General features: G+C 34.5%; 1 protein-coding gene across 2 annotated transcripts in view; it reads right to left on the reverse strand.

Moving 5' to 3' along the window:
• LOC140755042 (uncharacterized) overlaps positions 1-22,730 on the reverse strand; it is a 110,520-nt gene that overhangs the window by 38,857 nt on the left and 48,933 nt on the right. For both annotated transcript variants that reach the window (XM_073090220.1, XM_073090221.1), the window contains exon 2: positions 1,868-1,932. In XM_073090220.1, the coding sequence (XP_072946321.1) occupies positions 1,868-1,925 (58 nt within the window). In that variant the 5' untranslated portion in view covers positions 1,926-1,932. The remainder of the gene's footprint in view (positions 1-1,867; positions 1,933-22,730) is intronic.

Genomic DNA, 22,730 nt, shown 5'->3' on the forward strand with positions numbered 1-22,730 from the left:
CCTCGTTCTTTACGCCTCACATTTACGCCTCGGTCTTTACGCTTCGTATTTCCACCTTGTTATGTTTATGCCTCGATGTTTACATCCCGCTATGTGTACTAATCAAACCAGTGAGGTGCGAACCGCAATTAATATGTTAATTTTGTTTGCATAATTTTCGGTGCCAATGTCGTCTGAGCTGTTTAACCCTTTCACTGCATACTCGTGAAAGTCTGTCTGGTTGTATGGGTTTGAAAGGAGGCGTTGTATCTTTTTTAAACGTCTACATAGTTTCCAATTTATTCAAAAGTGATTTATTTCTAGAAGTATTCGAGGCAATTACTCTTAACGATTATCTAATCGTGGCGATTAACTGTAAGTCTACAACTGTCGGAAAGTGGTAGAAACCTATGTGATTCGACTCCGGAGGCATCCGCTACACAATAACAACAAAATCCGCTAAACAATAATAAACGCTGCTGTGTTCCGGTTTGAAAGGTTTGGTAAGGAAGACATTCTTGAACTAGGTGATCTTAGTCCTCAGATCAATCAATCAGAACACATCTGTGTCAGACTTTAGGTTTTTTTTTTATAATATAGGAGTAGCAGACGAGCATGCAGTCCACCTGATGGTAAGTGACTACTGCCGCCCATGGACATCTGTAATGAACCCCAGATAGGATTAGATATTCCTACCGGAGGTCGGCCCTGTGGTCGACCTCAGGTAGGAATATCTAATGCGCCGCTACCCCTGAGGACTAAGCTGGAACGCCTCGGAAAAGTCTGTCTCCCTTACCAGACCCTTCAAAACGGAACACAGCAGCGCCTAACACTGCTGTTATTAGGTAGAATTAGGTGGGACTCTAATGGTATCCGGGTTTGATTGCAGATGTCCATGGGCGGCAGGTGCCCATCAGGTGTAATGCATGCTTGTTCGCTACTTCTATATTATAAAAAATCAAGTATCTATACATTACGATTCCAGAGATAGAACCCTGTGACAGACGGATAGACGGTCCGACAGACATACAGCGATAGCTTAGTAATAGGGTTCCGTTTTTACCCTTTAGGTACGGAAACCTAAAAAGCTTCACAATATCGAAAGCTAAAATAACTTCAGCTACTTCACGTTATTACACTTTAATTCACATTATTACGCTGTTATCCACAAACAGGTGTAAATATCAGCATGTAACATAATCCGTATTAAAATCGGCCACACGTTTCGTAATAATGGTGTAACTGGACCAAAAACATAAACATTTCAATCGGACGTAATTATGCTCTTTATACCTCATATGCATTTATTACATACCTTTTTAGTTATGTAATTGTTAAGTATCAAAAAAATACATTTCAAATTGTGTTTTAAATAATCACCAGAATCCTATCGTATTTCTAAAACTTATTGTCGGAAGTTGTTGTGCTGTATTCGAACTTGTTTCATATTAAATTAGCAGACGAGCATGCAGTCCACCTGATGGTAAATGGCTACTGCTGCCATGGACATGTACAATAAGAATAAGAACCCGAAATAAGATTAGATTCCTGCCTGCGGCTCGCCACAGATGACTCTTACCCCCGAGATCTAAATTGGGATATTTCGGATAAGTATGTCTCTCTTACCACACCCTACAAAGCGGAAAACCACAGCACTTTAAACTGCTGTCATTAGGCAGAAAAAAGTTCGTAGACAAACCACAAACCACCATCCACATGTAAAGCGCTAAACTTATTTGGAATCGATCACAGATACCAAGTAAAATCATAGTTTGCAGTGTTACTTCAATTCCATGAAACAATCACTATATTGCATGGTTATATGTAACGTACATAGGATTAATGTGCTTGCTTTGTATTATTTTTAATTTGTGTTAAAGATACTTACACGCTGTAGCGACCAACGCCAAAATCCAAACGACGTCACACTGCTTTAGGTACTGCATTATTGATCTGAAACAAACGAAATAATAGTAAATAATTATTCATTAAATAAATAACATTCGGAAAAAACAATCCTAAAAATTCGGAGCGTCTTATATTTACAATTAAAGAGCTCTTTCTCTTAATGGAAGTAAGAGAGCAGTTTGTTCCTCTAAAAGTCTAAATCCTGAATATTCTTGTTGAGTGTTACTTGCTGTATATGATTTAATTCTAATGTGAAGTGGTCTAATAGTCTGGGATAAGGTAATATGGATGACATGACATTTTGATTGAATTTTTTTATTACCCGAGTAATGTTTTTCGAGCGTGTGTATACATATAAATGTAGGTAAGTCTCGTTCTTTGACATTCTACAGCTCAAATTTTACATAATACTCGTAATACTCATAATACTCGTTATATGCGGTGTCGTTGAAATCGTCTAAATTGTGGCGTAAAAGGCTTCTTCCCTTCTCTTTTCAGATATTTTTAAGCAGATAGGCCCTTTGTTTTTAAAATTACTAGGTAATTGACGATCAAAGTAGTTATATTGTATTAAAAATTACATCGTTTTCAGAGTACTGCAATACAGGCCCAGTATTATAATATTGTTGGTTTTCCCTTACATTGTACGTAAAGTGTGCCATCAAGTTGATTGGGCGATCGATACCCGCAGGCTATGGAAGTTTGCGGATTATCGGGTTATTACCAATTTTACTCAAGTTAACTACTTAATATTAAAAAGCATTTCCAGCCATAACACCTTTGGAAAATATAGACATAATTAAGACCGAATAGAACACAAGTTATTTTTATTATAATTACGCCAATTACAAACCAAACGTGTATGTCCATCGTTTTGTTTTTTGTTTACGAGAGGGAAACCTTCAAATGTACCCTGCCGTGGGTGCGACACGGGGTAATGTGGGATTCTTTTGCCCCCCACTACCCCGAAAGTCCCCCTACCCATACTATTGGGTAGGGGTCTCCTATCGGATTTAGGCCATAGACCATCGCGCTGGCCAAATTCGAATAAGTAGAATATTAAAGGTAGAATAGAAAGGTGTGATTCGACTCCGGCGATGCCACCGCCACACCTATTTATGCCTAACAACACCAGTGCTAAGCGATGCTGTGTTCTGGTTTAAGGGCCGCACCCTTAAGGGAGACATACTTTTCCTAGGTGTTTCAGCTTAGTCGTCAGGGGTAGCGCATCTGTGGCCGACCTCAGGTAGGAATATATAATACTATCTGGGGTTGATTTCAGATGTTCATGGGCGGTAATAGCCACTCACTATTAAGTGAGCTGCATGCTCGTCTGCTACTTCCATATTATAAAAAAATACCCTTATGACCTCAAAATTGTGGTTTCATTTCTCCATTAAATCGGTATTAAATATGACACGAGAGTGCCCAAGAGTACCAAGTAATAAAAATATTGAACGGTTGTGAGGAAAACACTTCAATGTACTTAATGGGTACTAAGGCTTAATAGTACTAAGCCTGATGAGACAGCCAAGTAAACAAGTTTATTTCTTTATCTACACTAATATTATAAAGAGGAAAACTTTGTTTGTTTGTTTGGTTGTAATGAATTGACTCAAAAATTACTGGACCGATTTTAAAAATTCTTTCACCATTCGAAATCTACACTATCTACGAGTAACAGGCTATATTTTATATGAAATATATTTAATAAATAGATATTGAGGCGGTACAAAGTTTGCGCGTAAGCAATAAAGTTGTTTATCGGCGCCTAACACTTACAATAAGTAATCTGTAAACAATTACTAAGGTTTAATTAAATGACAAGATAAAATCAAGTACTAATTGAAATTCCATCGATCATAATCTAGAAATTTCTACCTATGACTTCGAATAACAAATTGACTCATGTTACTACGACTTTCTATATTTTTATTTTATCTATTCTTCTTATTTTATTGATGTAGAACTCTGTGGTTCGACTCCGGTGGCACTACCGTCACATCTAATTCAACCTAATAGGAGCAATGTTAAGCGCTGCTGTTCTGGTTTGAAGTGAGGTAAGGAAGACATACTTTTACGAGGCGTTCCAGCTTAGTCCTCAGGGGTAGCGGCGCATCTGTGACCGACCTCAGGTAGTGATCTAATCTTATCTGGAGTTGACTACAGTTGTCCGTGAGTGGCAGTGGACAATTACCATCAGGTGAACTGCATTTTTCTCTGTTACTCCTATATCACATGAGTAAAAAAGGAATTCCTTTTATTTACTCATGTGCCTATATTATAAAAAGGCGAACTTAAAAATAAATAGACAGACTCTAGTAAAAACCATACCGTTTTATAAACACAGATCTTATCGCTCCATCGAATTTAGGTATCCATGCCGCTAACAGGACCGACAAGTCATTAATTACCGACTGTTTTGGGAAAAATTAAACGGAAATTTAATGTCGTCACAGATTTAAATTACTAGATGTGTCATCATAGTAGCTATTTATTTTTATTTGAAAATTTAAATGACAACTCATACTTGTCATAACGTTATGTATATATTTATTTTATACATTTATTTTAATTCAATATTATCCTTCATAGAAATATTAATCAGTACCCATTTTAAACGCTAATTATATTTTAATGGTTCATTAACAATCGATTGAGCTTAGTGACTATTTTTATTAGAGGTAGCCTAGTTCAAGTACAATATATTCTCTATATCCACTTACTACTAATACTATGGAATCCAAAATAGGTATAACACAGTACTGAAAATAAACATTTACAGGTTTAATATAAAAACCAAGTTAGTGAATTGATTACAAATAAGTTAGCAATTATTACAAAACAACCCGACTGTTTAAATCCATCCATATCCATAGCTTATGTCATTCCCATAATTTACACAAATCCAACGATACCGCATACGTTAAAATTCATCAAAGTGTTTCTGCTGCGCTTGCCGAAAAATGAGACTTACGTACATTACGAGCAAGTTTTAAAGTTTGAGCACATTTTGTTACAAACTATAATATGGTAAGACATATCTAGTCACTCTATTTTCTTGATTTTTGTCCTACTCCCGCTGATTAAGCAAAACGTAAAGACCGACAAACTGTTATATTAATGAATTATTCATAAATATAACGTAGCGGAAAAGATTAGCTTGATACGCTACTTCTTGCTTATTAAAAGGTAAAATTATGGTAATTATATTCATTCGTCACGCTCCATTTGTTTATGAAATGACAAAAAATCTGATAACGTTATCGGATGGAACACGGTTCAGTAATAATTAGTTGTTGTTTGATATTAATTGGACAAAAGGTCAGAAAATCAGAAATGGAGTGGCAAACACGTTTAAAAGGCAAAAGGAGTACAGGTCCCGACAGGGTGGCCCAAAGACCTCAAGATGGCGGAAAATCGCTGAATTCAGTGGGCACGGGACCCATCGGAGTGGCGACAGATTAGAGGGTGCCTATGTCCAGCAGTGAACATTAAAAGGCTGACGGATGGATGGAATATCAACAGGCTTTCTGAAGTACGAGTATTTTAATCTCTCAATCTTTTATAAATAAAACTATTATTTTTTACTATTATTATTAATTACTATTATATTATAATTAATTGCTATTATTTTTTATATTAAGGTTGCGAATGGAAGTTTACTGTTAGCATGTCTTGCATCCTTTGGAGTGTAATACAGAGTCAGATGAAATTGACACTGAAACTCTCATATTTTTTTAAAATATCAATTTGTTAAAATAATAGCATTTATTTTATCATTAACCTAAACTCTTCTTACTTTCCGTAAACTACTTATTTAAATAGAAACCGAAAACCTTTCGGACTTCTCACTCGTCAAACAGAGCTTACGAACATAATTCATATTGATGATGGCTTACAAATTAACAAATGACTAACTGAGTTATACTAACAACAAAACTAAAAACTATAACAGATTAAAATAATTATGATTATGAGATGTCTTAAGAGCAGACATTTAGATACATGTCTGTGGTTGTACCATTTCTTTTAAATTCCTTAGAACGGATGGACTTCTTGGATTACAACCTACTTTTTTATCCTACTAGTAATTAGTCGACTAATTGGCGTGGTAGTGCCATTAGCAGCTGCTCTACAAACTTTGAGATTCAGTTGCAAAACAAAACAAATTTGTCTCGTTATAGTATATCTATATCATTCCTCTGCATATGTTCGTTTTCAGATCATAAACTATGTCTGGGTGTATGTGTGTGTGTGTGTGTTTGTGTGCGTATGTGTGTATGTGTGTGTGTGATTTTTTATATTTGTTCTTTCGTGAAAGATATTTTTTATCAAACTAGTATGCAGTATTTTTTTATCAAACTAGTAATGGTAATTAAACCATGAACATTGGACTCTTATCAATCCCAGATAGGTTTAGAGTCCTCCCTGAGATCGGCCATATATACGCTACTACCCCTGAGGACTAAGTTGTAACACATCAGATAAGTATGTTTCCCTTATCACACCCTTCAAAGCGGAACACACCAACCGTTAACACTACTGTTATAAGGCAGAAATTGGTGGCATGGCCGAAGTTCTTTTTTTTTGTGTTGACGAGGCGGCGGGGGAAGGGATGTTGCCGGAGTCCTACCACATAAAAGTCCTTCTTGACATCGGCTGAAATGGCGTTGCTACCCTTAAGGACTAAGTCGGAACGCCTATGACAAGTATTTTACCACAAATACTATTCGTTGGATTATTCTCTTCATTGAAAAAACTATATTCTAGACCTGAGCGTTTGAGAAATCTTAATAAGGGGATATGAATGTAGGAAACCTTTATAGGTAGCTTGCATACCGTTACCCCGAAAGGAAAACATGACTTGCATTGCATGTGCGAATTCAATTATACCAATAAACATTATTCAGACATAAATCACACATGTTTCAACACATACGTTGGCCAATGATATAAAACATGTAATAAATAAGTTGTTATTTATCAAATCTTGAAATAATTGCAATTGCAATATTCCTTATTCGCCGTGTACATGTTTTTTTTAAGTTTAATATATAATGATGAGGTAGGAGACCACGTCTGGGCTAAAGGAGTACAGGAAGCTTTTGCAACCAGATGGACTAATGGCCTGATGAGCAGGGAAAACCACTGGATTCAGACGACAGAGTTTAGGTGGTAGAACCCTTTGTGGTTCGACTCCGGCGGCACCACCACCACACCTTCTGACTAATAACAGGAGGATTAAGCGCTGCTATGTTCTGGTTTGAAGAGTGTGGTAAGGTAGACATACTTTTCTTTTCTTTGTTAGTTCTCAGGGATCTGTTTCCGACCTCAAGTAGATAAGTAATCTTATCTGGGGTAATTCGTCTGCTACTCCTATATTATAAAAAAAAACTCAAGACCGGTCGGAGTGGCGCAGATTAGGAGGATAACCAAAAGAAAAAAACATGTGTGGGATACTATTACATGGGTAAAACCAGACTACAGTACCTACTCTATTTGAATAGCTCCAACACATTAATACCAGATGTGCGAAACACTTTTTTAACAACCAAATCATGTGACTGCAATAAATAGAAACGTGCCTCATAAATCGCAACCTGACTTGACCCGAATTTGATACTTAAACCTATTACATAACCTTTATTTAACATGTTTGAATTAATTCAATGTTATATGCTTAGTAAATTGACTCTTAGCAACCTTTTTTTTAACAGAAGTACATACCTACAAAATGAACATGAAATCCTGATATAATTATAATCAACCTCAGATAGTATTAGAATCCTAATTGATTGTCCGTCTATAGATTGCTACCCTTGAGGACTAACTAAAGTATCTGAAGACTAAACACCTCATACAAATATATCTTTTTTACCATACCCTTCAAACCTTTACACTATACGCTTTACACTATTGTTATAAGGCAGAAATAAGTTTTATATAAACCGCGAAGTGATAAACATCGATTTTAACAAGACTTGTCGGTGTTTGTATTTTTTTTCCATTCAGACTGAATAAAAGAGTCAAGATTTATATCTTTGCTTTTTTAGCAATGATGCTTCCACAATTGAACCATGGAGAATCTGTAATCAACCCCAGATAGGATTACATATTCCAACCTGAGGTCGCCCACAGATGAGCTGCTACCCCTAAGGGCTAAAACTGGAACGCCTCGGAAAAGTACGTCTCCCTTACCACACCCTTCAAACCAGAACACAGCAGCGCGTAACACTGCTGTTATGAGGCAGAAATAAGTGCGGCGGTGGTGCCGCCGGAGTTGAACCACAAAGGGTTCTACCACCTTCTAACCTGTTATACTATAAAATAAAGTTTGTGAAGAGAAAATTTTACCGATAAGTGACGTAGAAATACAAGCAAACTCACACTAGTGCGATCAGCTGATTAGCCGCGTGTGAACACTCGACGCGTCATTGACACACATAGCTCTGACGTAACGTTACGGATTCGATAACACTATTCCGGTAAACGGTGTATCGTTTTTGTAACGCGAGCTTGATAGTGAGATCGAACTACTTATAAGCTACTTATTCGAAATCGATATACTAATAAGCTAATTATGAGCTGATTATTAGTAGATCCTTTTAAATTGTATTATTAATTTTATAGCAGGTCAATAATTTCTCTAAAATAAAATAACATCATACGATTTGACAATGATACTCATATCTCTTTGGCATGTAAATTTAATCTTTATTTTTACTTTCTTTGCGTACTTAGTATGTATTATTTTTTATTAAATATGGCCATATTTTGCTGGCTTAATCTGTAATTTAATTTTGGCTTATCAAATTTATAAAAAACGCTATTTTAGATAATATAAGGTTGCTTAAAAATTGCAAATCAATCCATCTATTATTTTGAGTTTTTTGGATACAAACACCGAAGATGAATTTGTACAAGTACCTATTTATAATAAGATATTATTATCAATATAAAAAAGGACTTCATTGAATAAAAAGCGTACAACGTTTATAAAGACTGCTTCTAACTTACTCCTTAGAAGTAGTAACACATCTGTGATCAAACATAAATATAACTTCAATAGAGTTTAAATTAACTACTTATGTTATAAATAAATAATAATGATATACATCCAGGTCATGTATATAGAATATTGTAATCAATACGTGATAATAATTATGATTTGGTTTCTTAGAATAGTTCGTGACTTGGTCTCTGCGACAAGATCCGTATATGTGAGAAAATAATTGTATTTATATAATTCCAGTGATTTTGTTTGATTTTAATATTTATATAATTATGTTGGATATCATCAATGAAATAATTAGAATTGTGAAAATTATAGTTATTTGTTGTAAATTAATTCTAATTCAATGTAAGATAGGATAGTCAGAATTAAAATAAGTGCGTCAATATTTTATCATAACTATTATGTATGTATAATTGGGCATAGATAATAAATAACACAGTTCAATGACAAACCAAAATATTAAAAAAGAATAAATAAAAAAAGACGTTTTGAACAATAAGCATTTATTTGTACTAAAATAAGAATGTAATGTGATTAATAATAAATAAATATTTCTAAAGATAATACCCATCGAAAACAGAAATGACCTTTTAAAGGTTTATTTAAAACAAAAAAAAATCATGCTTCAGTTCATATTTTAAATCGTATTGTTTCCAGAATAGGCCCTGAGGTCATTCAACGGACGAACGACATCTCAATCATTCTCGTGACTGAATTGTTTCGTTTGCGTCGCATCGTTTCGACATCGCTTCGTTTTGCATGGATATAGTACCTACATGCGACAATCATGCAATGTCACTAAACCTTTTGTAGCGCAAGTTGAACCTCTTCATAAAATGCATGAATGATTATCTTATCTAAACATGGTATGGATATAGCAAACTTATTTGTATCTCAATCATTCTTGTTTTTTTTTTTATAATATAAGAGTAGCAGATGAGCATGCAATCCACCTGATGGTAAGTGGCTACTGCCGCCCATGGACATCTGTAATCAACCCCAGATAGGATTAGATATTCCTACCTGAGGTCGGCCACAGATGCGCCGCTACCCCTGAGGACTAAGCTGGAACGCCTCGGAAAAGTCTGTCTCCCTTACCACACCTTTCAAACCGGAACACAGCAGCGCCTAACACTGCTGTTATTAGGTAGAAATAGGTGTGGCGGTGGTGCTGCCGGAGTTGAACCACAAAGGGTTCTACCACCTTCTTGTGAATGAAATGTTTGGTTTGCACCGTTTCGACATCGTTTCGTTTTGCATGGATATAGTACATGCAATAATTATGCAATGTCGCTAAACCTTTTGTAGCGCAAGTTGAACCTCCTCATAAAATACATGAATGATTAGCTTATCTAAACATGGTATGGATATAGCAAGCTTATTTGTATCTCGATAATTCTCGTGACAGAATTATTTCGTTTCTCACGTCGCGTCGTTTCGTTTTGACATCGTTCCGTTTTGTATGGATATAGATGCGACATATATAGCTGAATCTTTTTTTTAAATATTGAAGTAATAAACAAGCATGCAGTTCACCTGCTGCGGTGGTTACTGCCGACCATATACATTTTGTCCATATCGTCACCACCACCACACCTATTTCTAAGCGCTGCCGTGTTCCCATTCGGAGAGTGTGGTAATGGAGTCATACTTATCCGAGGCGTTCCATAGTCCTCAACGGTAGCAAAGACTAATTGGTCAACCTCACTCAGAAATCTATTCTTATCTAGGGCTGATTAAGGATGTCCATAGGCGACAGTATATACTAACCATGAGGTGGACTGCATGATCGTTGACTACCTCAATGTTACAAAAAACCGCTTCGCAAATAGGAATTTGAGGTGGTAGAACCCTTTGTAGTTCGACTCCGGCGGCACCACCGCCACACCTTTTTCTACCTAATAACAGCAGTGTTAGGCGCTGCTGTGTTCCGGATTGAAGGGTGTGGTAAGGGAGACATACTTTTCCGAGGCGTTCCAGCTTAGTCCTCAGGGGTAGCGGCGCACCTGAGGCCGACCTTAGGTAGGAATACCTAATCCTATCTGGGGTTGATAACAGATGTCCATGGGCGGCAGAAGCTACCTACCATCAGGTGGACTGCATGCTCGTCTGCTACTCCTATATTATAAAAAAAAGGAATTTTATTGTTTTACGATTATTTAATAACTGTAATCCCATTACTAATAAATTTCCATAAAAATGTATTCAAATGTTATTTATTGGCCTTCTGCAATTTTAGAATTCATTACATACTGACCTTAGAAATATTAAATCTAAGGTCAAATTAGAACTTAGTCAGATGTTCGTGACTTGCGTATAATATGCGAGATTTATTGTGAGAAAAATAATAATTGGAAACAGATACATTACGTAATGTAAAGTAAGATAACGTAATTAAATGTAATGTGAATTAAAAATGACAAAAAAATGATTGTGACCCACATCCAATTTATCATTATAATTTTACAGTTCGACGCTATTGTAACTAATAATGATGATTAAAACAATAAATATGCTAAGAATGCTAAGAATAATTAATTGAAAGGAAATGTAGCTTTGCCTATCTCATCATTTGAACGATTCCAACAACACCGATGTGTTAAAATCGTTCAAGCCATTTGGACTGTAGAGCGTACCAAAGATTTAGACATACATACAATACATACACACATAATGTCACTTAAAATACTTTTTTCAAATTACTCCTATAAAGTCCTTTTTTTGCTTAGAAGACTATAGAAAGAACTCCTAAATCTTTAATGTTATGTCCTTAGCCTTCAAACTTAATCAGAAGACCTTAGAACGATTATCATCTGAGGTCAACATTACATAATCATAGACACGTGTCCAGGATGTCATAATGATTTTCCTTTGATAGAAAACTCACATCCGAAAACAATACAAATAAACATTAGTTGTCATTCACTAACGTTGTGCTGTGTACTAACTCGACACTAGAAAATGTATTAAACTAAAAAAATACACAAAATTATACGGGCTAAAAATATCTTAACAAAAGAGAGGTGAGTGAGAGAGAGGTGTAACAAAAATATAATATAACTAAATGGCATGTAGGTTGTTAGGTTTAAATTCTATTTAAATAAAATATCGCCTTAAACTTTGTATTTATAGGAATCGTCAAATCCATATTACTTGTACACCAGCATTGCATACACAACTCAGAAAATCTTATACATAATAAAATAGTAAATATTGTACTGTTTTTTTTTTATTTATCTTATTTTTTATACAATATATTAAAATAACTCTCAAATCTAATTAGCTATACTGTTATACAACTTCTTGTGTTATAAATAAATTTTAAATGAAATAATATTTATAAATTAATGTCTGTCACAAGTGAGCACCTACTACAATGTCTCTACCAAGGCTGCATCCCACGGAGGCTGTCTAATTTATATATCTCTTAATTCTTTTAATGAGAGGGACTGGCGGAAACTAATTTATTTCGAGACAACAACGGGAAAGATAATGGCGAGATCCGTCATGGTGCGGCTCAAGGGAATTGATGTTATGTTGTTCTGTAATATAATTCTTGTATTAGCTTAAGTTCTCGTCAATTCATTACTGTCCCACTACTGGGCACGGGTCTCCTCTCATAATGAGAAGGATTAGGATTATTTTTTTATAAATCTCTCAGGTATGCAGGTTTCCTCACGATGTTTTCCTTCACCGTTTTAAGCAAGTGATAATGATTTTTTTACACGCACATAATTTTGAAAATCAGAGGTGCGTGCCTGTGATTTGAACCTCGGACCCTACGATAGAGAGGCCGCGTTTCTTAACCACTAGGGTCTCACTGCAAAGTCTACCGATTTGGAATTGGCCAGCGTGGTTTACTATGGTCTTATTTTTCTCACTTTGTAATGGGTTGATGATGAGACTTTACTCACCTTTAAAAACTTTTTTAAATAACTCACTATTTTTACCTTTACCGTTAAAGCAAGTGATACTAAATTCCTAAGACGCACATAACTTTGAAAAATTAGAGTTGCATCCTGGTATTCGAACCTTGGAACCTTTGACTACGAGGCCTAGTTTCAATAGGCTATTGTTGTTTTGTTCAGTAATTAATAGTACTTGTATTCGCTTTTGTAATATGTGTAGGTACATCTTTCCAATGAATAGCTAAAATGTTTTATAAGGTTTGTACATTAAATGAAATAAAATGATAACCTTTTATAATTTTATCAAACAACTGCATGCTTGTTTCATTCATCCGATGGTAAGACTAGGTACTGCCGCACATAAAAATCTATAATCAACCCCGGATAAGATGAATCCTCCCTAAGATCGGCTACAGATGCGTCCCTAAGGACTGTATTTTTTACCTATTTCTTAGGTATTTCAATAACCTAGCAAAATTATGAGCAACAGTGGCGCTCGCACACAGAAAACATTGCCGTAATCTAGCTTCCATACAAAAATGTCGACATATTGACGCAAACATGTAATAAAGGAACAAAACATTTTAACTACCCCTGAAGTCCTTAGGATGCAAATAAGACTTTAGTCACGCTTCTCAACGCAAAGACAAAGTAGACTTTAACTTTGAAATTACAATTAAAATTTTATGAGTGCACTCTTCGGGGCTAAGCGAATAAAGCTCCTTTCACACTTTCCGTACATATAGCTGAATATTTGGCACTTGAATAAAATATTTTGTGTTGTTCTTGGTTGTGGTGTGGTGTTTTTAGTTGTTGTGTGTGTTCTAGTAGTATGGTATTTGGTCTTGGTCTGAAGGTTAAGGGTTCGAACCCCTGTCATGCCGTGATTATTCTACATTACGTGTGCATTTGAATTTTCTTAGTTGCTTCCACAAAGAAAAACTTGACGAAACTTATATAATATCCGTGAAAGTTTAGTCTAAGAAAACATCGTGAGGAAACATGCCTTGAAGTGTCACAACTTGTGTGAAGGGTACATACATATATGCACTGAACCAATGTGTGATATTACTCAAATCCTTTAAATTTAATCAAAGACATTCCCAGCAGTGGGACAGTAACGGGTAAATTCTATCGCCCATATCAATAACCGATCTATTAATTTTTTGCCTACTAGAGATCACAATTTAACAATGTCTAGTTTGAAAAAAAAAATTATGTCGATCTATTATAATCAAGCAATTGATAGATCGATTATTAATAACGGACCTAGATCATAATTATCAGTGTATATAAACCCTAAAAATTGCCCATTGATGGAATCACGTTCAGGGTTTGAGAAATGTCGCCTTTGAATACCAACTAAACATTATTAATGACACTCATTAAATTGTGAATAATTACTAAAATAATGTCCTTGCGGCAATGATGTCATTTTTGAAACGTCCATTTATCTTTTTCCGGCTAATATTATTTAATATTTATATAGCACGTTCTTAACAAACTTTTGTAAAGAAACACGCTTGGAATCTTGGAATTAAGTGTTCAAAAACATAAAAGCAACCTTTTTCTATCTTTCTTTTATTATCGATTCCTCATGATGTTTTCCCGTGTCGTTAAAACAGATCTTATAAAATACAAATAATTTCTAAATAATTAACATGCAACTCAATACCAATTAAAATCACTGGTATCAAAGCAGAAGCCGGAAATAATCTAGCGAGTAACAACAATTAAGTAATTACAGCCTCTTCAAATCAATCACTCAAAACTCATCTAAATTATCTTAAAAAACCAATCAAAACAGAATTCTTAGTCAGTCCGTCATAATTATGTAGTTAATTAATTGAATAAGAATTTTCGCGGTTACAACCACTGCATCCTATTATAACTGTGAGGGCACTGGCCCGAAGCACTAGTGGGGAAAAAGTTTAAAATATGGCAATAATTGCACAGTCTGGTGCCCAGTAGCGGTGTTGCCAGCGAGTTAAGGCGCTTCTTTCATCGCCACAGTGTAGCGAGAAGCGAGAGAAAAGATGTAGCTTTAGATCGCAATCAAGTCGGATCTAACAGTCATATTCATATTTTAGCAGATTTATATTTGGTGTGCATTATTCCATTTTGAAAAGAGATATTAAATCAGAAAAATATTATTTATTTAAAAATAATATTAATTATTATTTAGAAAAGATTTTTTGAAAACATTATATTTGTTTAATTGTAAGTGCAGTCTTATATGAAATATATTTATTTGCATTTCAATCATTTCAGAAATGTTAAATAACTATATATTTCGCGCAACAATTTGTCTCCTTAGTGACAGCAATAAATATTATCGTTTTATTTCTGATAGGTCACAAGTATCTGTGGGCGGCAGTAATCACATTAACATTACTTGGACTGCATTTATTTGTATGATATTGAAGCAAATACCGCAAGATATTTTTACATGTAAATGCTTGATATCATCATTTATTCATATTGATTAAATTAGTATATTTCGCATATGCAATGATCGCATATCGTTTGTTGGTTCGTGGTAAGACATGCATGTATGCAACTTGATGTTGATAGGTTTGATTTATATTACACTGTTTTTGTTAACAAATTCATAGAGATGTACAAAAAGTTTAATATATGTGAATTTAATTCATTTTTAAACGCTATCATTTGGTTTTTAGGCCTAAAAACATATTGATATGTAGATAATTCTTTACTTATTTTTAAAACAATAAACTGTAATGTTTATGAACGTAAATAGTTATGATGCATTTGCAAAAAATTTTTTCCACCTTTTATTAGATTTTATCAAATGAAAACTCTAATTAGTTTATTTGCATTTCTAATAATAAATTACGTATTATTATTACGTAATGATAAAAAATAATGATAAATATTTTTAAAAGTTACCTAATATAAAAAGTATTACTTACATGTTTATAATACCCACAACATTAATTACGAGTGTCTGTCTAACAAATTAATCAAAACTTAAAAGGTATATAAAAATTAAATGTTTACATTAATATGCCTGTTACATACTTATAGACACTTTATGTAAATAAGCTTATCAAATAGACCTACCAACGGATAGTTAGAATCGCCTACAGATAAATAGAGAAGTCGAGGTATTCTTACAACCTTATCAAGCTATCATAGACCTGCACTAGGGTTACCAACCGTACTATAAAATAGAATTGTATAGTCCGCGTAAAACTGCTAGTCCGCTCTGAATAAAGAAATGAATCGCGTCACCATAGCAAATTGTATGAGTACACCTGCTCGCAACAACTTCAGAGTGCTATATTTTCGATTGTATCTTTATTTGAAACTAGCTGACCCGGCAAACTTTGTACTGCCTCAAAATCTATTTACCAAATATAATTTATATAAAATATAACCTATGTTACTCGTAGATAATATAGCTTTCGAATGGTGAAAGAATTTTTAAAATCGGTCCGGGAGTTTTTGAGCCTATTCATTACAACCAAACAAACAAACAAAGTTTTCCTCTTTATAATATTAGTTTAGATAGTGTAGATATAGAAACCCTACTAGCACTACTAGAGCAGCAATACGCAATGAACAGCTGGCTTTAAATGAGACACTTTGCATCATATTTGAAGCGCCATACATCACCCCGGAAGGTGCCACAAGGAAGCTTGTCATATGTTGCACGTGCGGTAGACCAAAGGAACAATGACGTCATTACACACATGTTACGACATGTTACTTAACGAATATGAAGTACGAATTACAGGAAAAATATCTACATCTACGATATTCAAGTGTTTTTGTTGTAAAGCACTTGAGATAACTGTTGTTATTTCATTTTATCGATATACTATCTTTGTCAGCAACTTCGTATGCGTGTGTCATATCATAATAATATTTTAATCCTATATTTTCCCTCTTAGTTTTCTAAAAACGATGAAATTCGTTTTGTTGTTTGTAACCAGAAAATCAAATTCATAGAACTTACTTTGAAATTAGCGGACTTGTCTCCCGTACCACTCAAAACGACACCAGCGTTTAACGCTATTATTAGGCAAAAATAGGTGTAACTAATTATTACCACCTATACATTCGTCAGCAATTCAAATAGATCTTACACATCATATTATATAATCCTGTGAAATATGTGTATTGATGATGCCACCAGACTCGAACTACAAAGGGCCCTACCACCTTCGTCTTATAATAAAAATAATATATTTTATTCCATTTTAACTTAAAAGCAATATTTATTTGTTTGTATAACAGATGAGTACTAAAAAAATTATCTAAAAAGAATGCGTACTAATGAACATTCCTTAAAAACAATTCCTTTTGTTCAGTCGTATAGAATGCATAAAAAGCTTTTCGCTTCTATTTGAAGACTTCACGTACGGATTTAATTAAATGCAAAAACGTATTGTACTTTTCTAAATAATGAACTTTAAAATATTTTATGTAATTTTATCAAGCGAGCATTAACTCTACATGATAATTCTTAAACAATCAACTCCAGATAGGCTTGATACCTGTAATATACTACCTAAGAAAAATGTTTTTTTATCAAGTTTATTAGTGCATCGTAGTACTGCGAATGGTTACTGAATAAATCTGCCTGATAAGTCTACGTAATTTGACATGTGATTTTACATATTGCAGGACTTACAAGAGTAAAAGCAAAATTCGGATATTCCTGCTCACAGACAGGTCACAAGGGTAAAGGTAAAGGTAATACGGGAATAGGGCTACGGTATCCCCTGCCTGTCGTAAGAGGCGACTAAATGGGGGCTCCGGGGTTGCGGGCGGCGAGAGTAAGCGACCCCTGGAAGGACGGTGTGTGTGGTCGCATAGCGTCGTAAACACCAGACGGTGTGGCGAGCCCTGAAGCTCATCTGGACGAAGCCCGAAGGGTCAACGCGTTCAGAGGACTCCGGTTGCGTTCCGTAGGAGATCCCGGAGTCCTCATAGTAACGCTGACGGCCACCGGGGGGTTTTAGTGCGGTAAGAATCCCACATAACACCGTGTGGCTTCCACGGCACCGAGTACCTTTTGAAGGTTTCCCCCTTGTTAACAAAAAAGGGGTAAAGGTGTAAGTTAGAATATCTTGTCTTAGTGTGTCTTCCTTGCAATATCCTAAAAACAGAGATACAGCAGCGTGATAATAATGAAAAAATAAGTGATTTAGTGTTGCCTCTGTGGTCAAGCTACAAAGGTTATACCGCCTTTAGACAATAAACCTTCTTGCACGAGTACTTATAACTTTAAGAATAGGCTATAACTTCATTTACATGTTTAAAGTTAGCGCATCTTTAAAAAAGGTTTGTACTTTAATCATAAGTGTTACTTCACGAACTTATTACGTACCGCTCACATACGACTTAGCGACCAGCTACAGGATGCAAAAGTGCCTGGGATTCGAAGCTTGGACTCTTCGATTGAGGGGCTAAGTTTCAACCACTACGCTATCAATGACTAGTGAAATCTATAAGATACTTATTATGTCTTATATATTTATTCGAATATAAAACATTAATATCTAATAGATTTATTCAGTCAACAACCTATTAAATTTAGGCATACATCGAGAGTATTTAGATTGACTTTTAGAGTCTAAGTCTTTAATTTTGAGGCCTATAATATAGGAGTAGTCTAGGTTTTCTAGGATTAGTTACCTAAGAATCTATTAAATTTTTACATACATCGAGAATATATAGATTTACTTTTAGTCTTCGTTTTAAATTTTGAGTTCTATTCTAGGTTAAGTTAGCTGTCATCTTAAGAAAATATTACTGTCATTAATAAAATTGGTCACCGCTTATCAAGTACACTAGGAAGTAAACGCCACATGAATAAAACAAAACGAATTGGTTGTTTTTCCACCCGAAGTACCTGTACTTACCGGATTCCATGCGAAATTACAAATAAAAAACCAACATTTATTAATATGTTGTACTTACTCGTATACCACCACCAAATAAAATGCCACTTTATTTCTGGATTTTCCAACTTTACTCGTATGAGCTATTCAACCACAGTGGAGACCTTATTCTTATACAGTTTGAGTCCTTATGTTAAGCAGTCTGCTGGTAAAACCCCGGGCGAATCTTGCCTAGTAAAAAAATCCTCAATTTTATATATCTATACCTCATAACTACAGTACCTATTTATTATCGAATAGCAAGTTCCAAAAAAAAAAACGATAATTTAAATGTCAACATAATTTGCTTAAAGTGTTATTACCGGCAAGTGAAGCAGTAATACTCATAGCTTAGTGGTTGAAAATCGGCCACTTGATCGCGGGTCCGAGGTTCAAATCCCAGGCACTCCAGGTAGGCCTTTGAATTCTCAAAGTTAAGTGCGAATTAGAATTGACTATCACTTGCTTTATCGAAGGAAAACATCGTGTAACCTACATACTTAACCTAAAAATTGTTTATTTATTTTATTTTTTATTTACCAATTTGTGTACACAGAAAATCATAACAAAATACGGCATTAAAAAGAGATGTAGAACAGAGGACTACTTATTTCAACCTGAAATTTCTTCCAGCAGCCCCTATGGTCGGAAAGTTTATGTAATAGGCACATAGTGTGCACAAAAATAAATAGATAACAAAGACATATAAATATATACAAATAAATACACATAATATATACATATAATATATAAACATAATATATAAATACACATATATACCTAATTATGAAAGAGATAAATAGTGAACTTTTCGTTTAAACAAAGAAACATTGTTAGTGAGACGAATATGAGGCGGAAGTGAATTCCACAGTCTAACTGCATGAACGGAAAAGGAGGAACTTTGTTCTTAAAGTTATGTGAAGTCTAACAATACGTACTTGGCCATCGCGGTGGTCTATGTCCTAATCCTTCTCATTCTGAGAGGAGACCCGTGCCCAGCAGTAGGACAGTAATCGAATCACAATAATGACTCATTACCGACTTCGAAAACTATAACAAACGGTAGATATGCTTCGCTTTTTAACTTTACAAATATAACAAGTATATCCTTGAAGAACATATTATGAAACTTACAAGCAAAGATAATTATTACAACCAATTAGTATTTTATGACTATTAAAATATTTTATGACTTAAAAGGTATATGTGTGCATAATTTATAATATCATAATATATTATTCAAAAATATACAGTATGTAATTTAATTATTTTATTGATTGGTGACTTACTTATAAGTCAATAGATGCGTTGCTACTCCCGAGGACCGTAATAGACAGCATTCAAAATGTGAATCTGCCTTATCACACTTTTATACTGGTTTAAACCCTACCATGAGTTTTCAAAACATCCCACAATTTTACGTTACGTTTACTCAATCCATTATTCTGTTCCGATTGCTTCAGTAGACTGAGTAAACGTAACAATAAGTAAGTGCTCAAGTCTTTTTGTCTACCTCACATGTTAGCAAAAACGAGAGACAAAACATAAAGCGCCATTTTGTCAATTTAGACATTTAATGTTCTGTTACTGACTCTATAGTTCTGATACAACCCGCTATGGGCGCTAATTGGAATTTGTATGGGCAAATACGTAAACAAATACCAAAACAGTCATATTTACAAAACGTAAAATCTCATGGTAAGGGTACAGAACAGACACTTACAACACTGTTGTTATAAAGCAGAAATAGATCTGGTAACTCCAAACGCCATTCTAGTACATACTTAGACTGAATGAGTACCAAAACTGTGAAGTCATTTGATACTTTATTACACAAAAAGCTTAAATACTTAAGGAAACTTCAAATATTACAGTAATTACTTAACTAATAGTAGTTATTATACTTGTAAGAAAAAGCTGGTAATTTTGAGTATTAAACTTAATTAATTTATCAGTCTTGTCTAGATTTCATGATAACAAATAAGGCTCAAAATCTAATAGACTAAATCTATTAGATGGTTTTTTTAACAATATTCTAGTAGCAGGCGAGCATGCAGTCCACCTGATGGTAAGTGACTACTGCCGCCCATGGACATCTGCGATCAATCCAAGTCAAGATTAGAATCCTACTCGAGGTCGACCACAGATGCGCCGCTACCACTAAGGATAAAGCTGGAATGCCTCTAAAAAGTATGTGCCTTCTCCGTCATAGCAATTGATAATGATATTATAATACGCACATAGCTTAGAAAATCGGCATGCTTGAGATTTGAACGTCGGACCCTCCGATTGAGATGCCGAATTTCAAGTATGACTAAAGTAATAGGTAAAATCAGAAAAGTAATTTTGAACAAAATATACAACCAATAGATTTTTCTTAAACGTACAGTTATACCGTTGTTGCTAATTAATGTTTATTACAAAGACATTTAACAAAGACTAAGTAGTTATTTCGTAACTCTTCAGGGCTACGTTACAACAACACATAATCTGTTAGAATCTTTAGACGTGCGATTGCGTATAAAGGTTAATACAGATTAAAGAGATATAGTGAATGGACATTTGCGGACTCTCTGTTCATTATACCTACCATTTTATTTTGAAAAAATCCTGATAAGTAGACGCAATCATTATAAAACTTATAATGAAAAATCGATTTTATCCAGTTGTCAACAGTCTAGTATCAGACAGTCTTCTCATTCTGAGTTGGAACTGATCTTAGAAGGAGATGAGGTTAAAAATTATAAGAAGAAAATCAGAGGAAAGTATTTGAGATTTGAGCTCTGAAGTCTCAAAGACTCTGAGTGTGTATGCTTAGCTTTCATTGCTATTTGTCACACCTAAAAAGTACCTTAATAAAATAATTCACACACGGCAAGTATTTTTAAATCAAAATCTTATTCGTCATAGAGCACTTTTTAAAAATCCTTTAGTATTATATACAGGGGCAATGAAGTTACGACCATTAGGTACGTGACCCTACACTAAGAGCTATGAACGACATCACAATTCAAGGTTTAAACAATGTATGTAATAAAACGCCATGTCCATTATCCAAGCGTGGTTAGCTCATACCTTGATTTCGACCGCCCTTAACCTTATCATTTGAAGGAAATACAAATGAAGCGTCACTATAATTACGTATTAGATCATTACACGATGTAATCTTTAACTACGCAATGTTTTGTTTTTTTCTTTTCACGTAATAGTAGGAAGAATGATATTGCAGAGCTGACGCTCCAAGCTGCTGACGTTACAAGGACATCTATTTCATTTGTCAGTCCTTATAAGTCTAGTGCAAGAATATGCCTTAAACAAGGCTTTGTCACAGTAGAAGAGTTACTTCGCAACATGTCGGTACCATTTTCAGGATTTAATATGTTAGTTGCCTTACACTGCATAAGTAGATAGTAATCATCTACTATATCATGTTCTATATTAAAGATACTTGATTTGTCTTCAATATGTTAAATATTTAATCAAAGGTACATTCGGGAAACAAAGCAACGAAACAAGAAGCAGGAAAATTGACACTTTAGAATAACATTAAGGAATATTAATCAAGATACGAGAATATTTATTCATTTATTTTCACAGACATAAGATGTAATTTCATCTTTTTTAATTAAAAAAATATCAAAATATATCCTAAAAGTCTATAACTATTATGCCTCTACGACAATGTTTAATTTCTTGTAAATTCCAGGAAAACTTAAGTAATAATATTAGGAAAACAATATAATATTGAACCGCATTAGCCAATATTATTTGAAATCCGCTTAGCGAGCGGTCAATATGTACATAGAATATTTACTCTCGATAAACTTCGATAAAGTACATTTGCAATAGAGCAACTGTGTTCAACTGTTATTTCACGCGGAAGTTTCATAACAAACTGTGTTTCAACCGTTCGGCGACAGATGTGCAAGTTCGTGTAACTTTTTGTGGAAATTGCCCCAACCGCTCCGGAAATATTTGGGTCAAAAGCTGTTTACGATTCCTGTT

This window comes from Epargyreus clarus, unplaced genomic scaffold (assembly GCF_041222505.1).
Source record: "Epargyreus clarus isolate Ecla_fem2 unplaced genomic scaffold, WU_Ecla_fem_2.2 ptg000032l, whole genome shotgun sequence".
Classification (NCBI taxonomy): domain Eukaryota; kingdom Metazoa; phylum Arthropoda; class Insecta; order Lepidoptera; family Hesperiidae; genus Epargyreus; species Epargyreus clarus.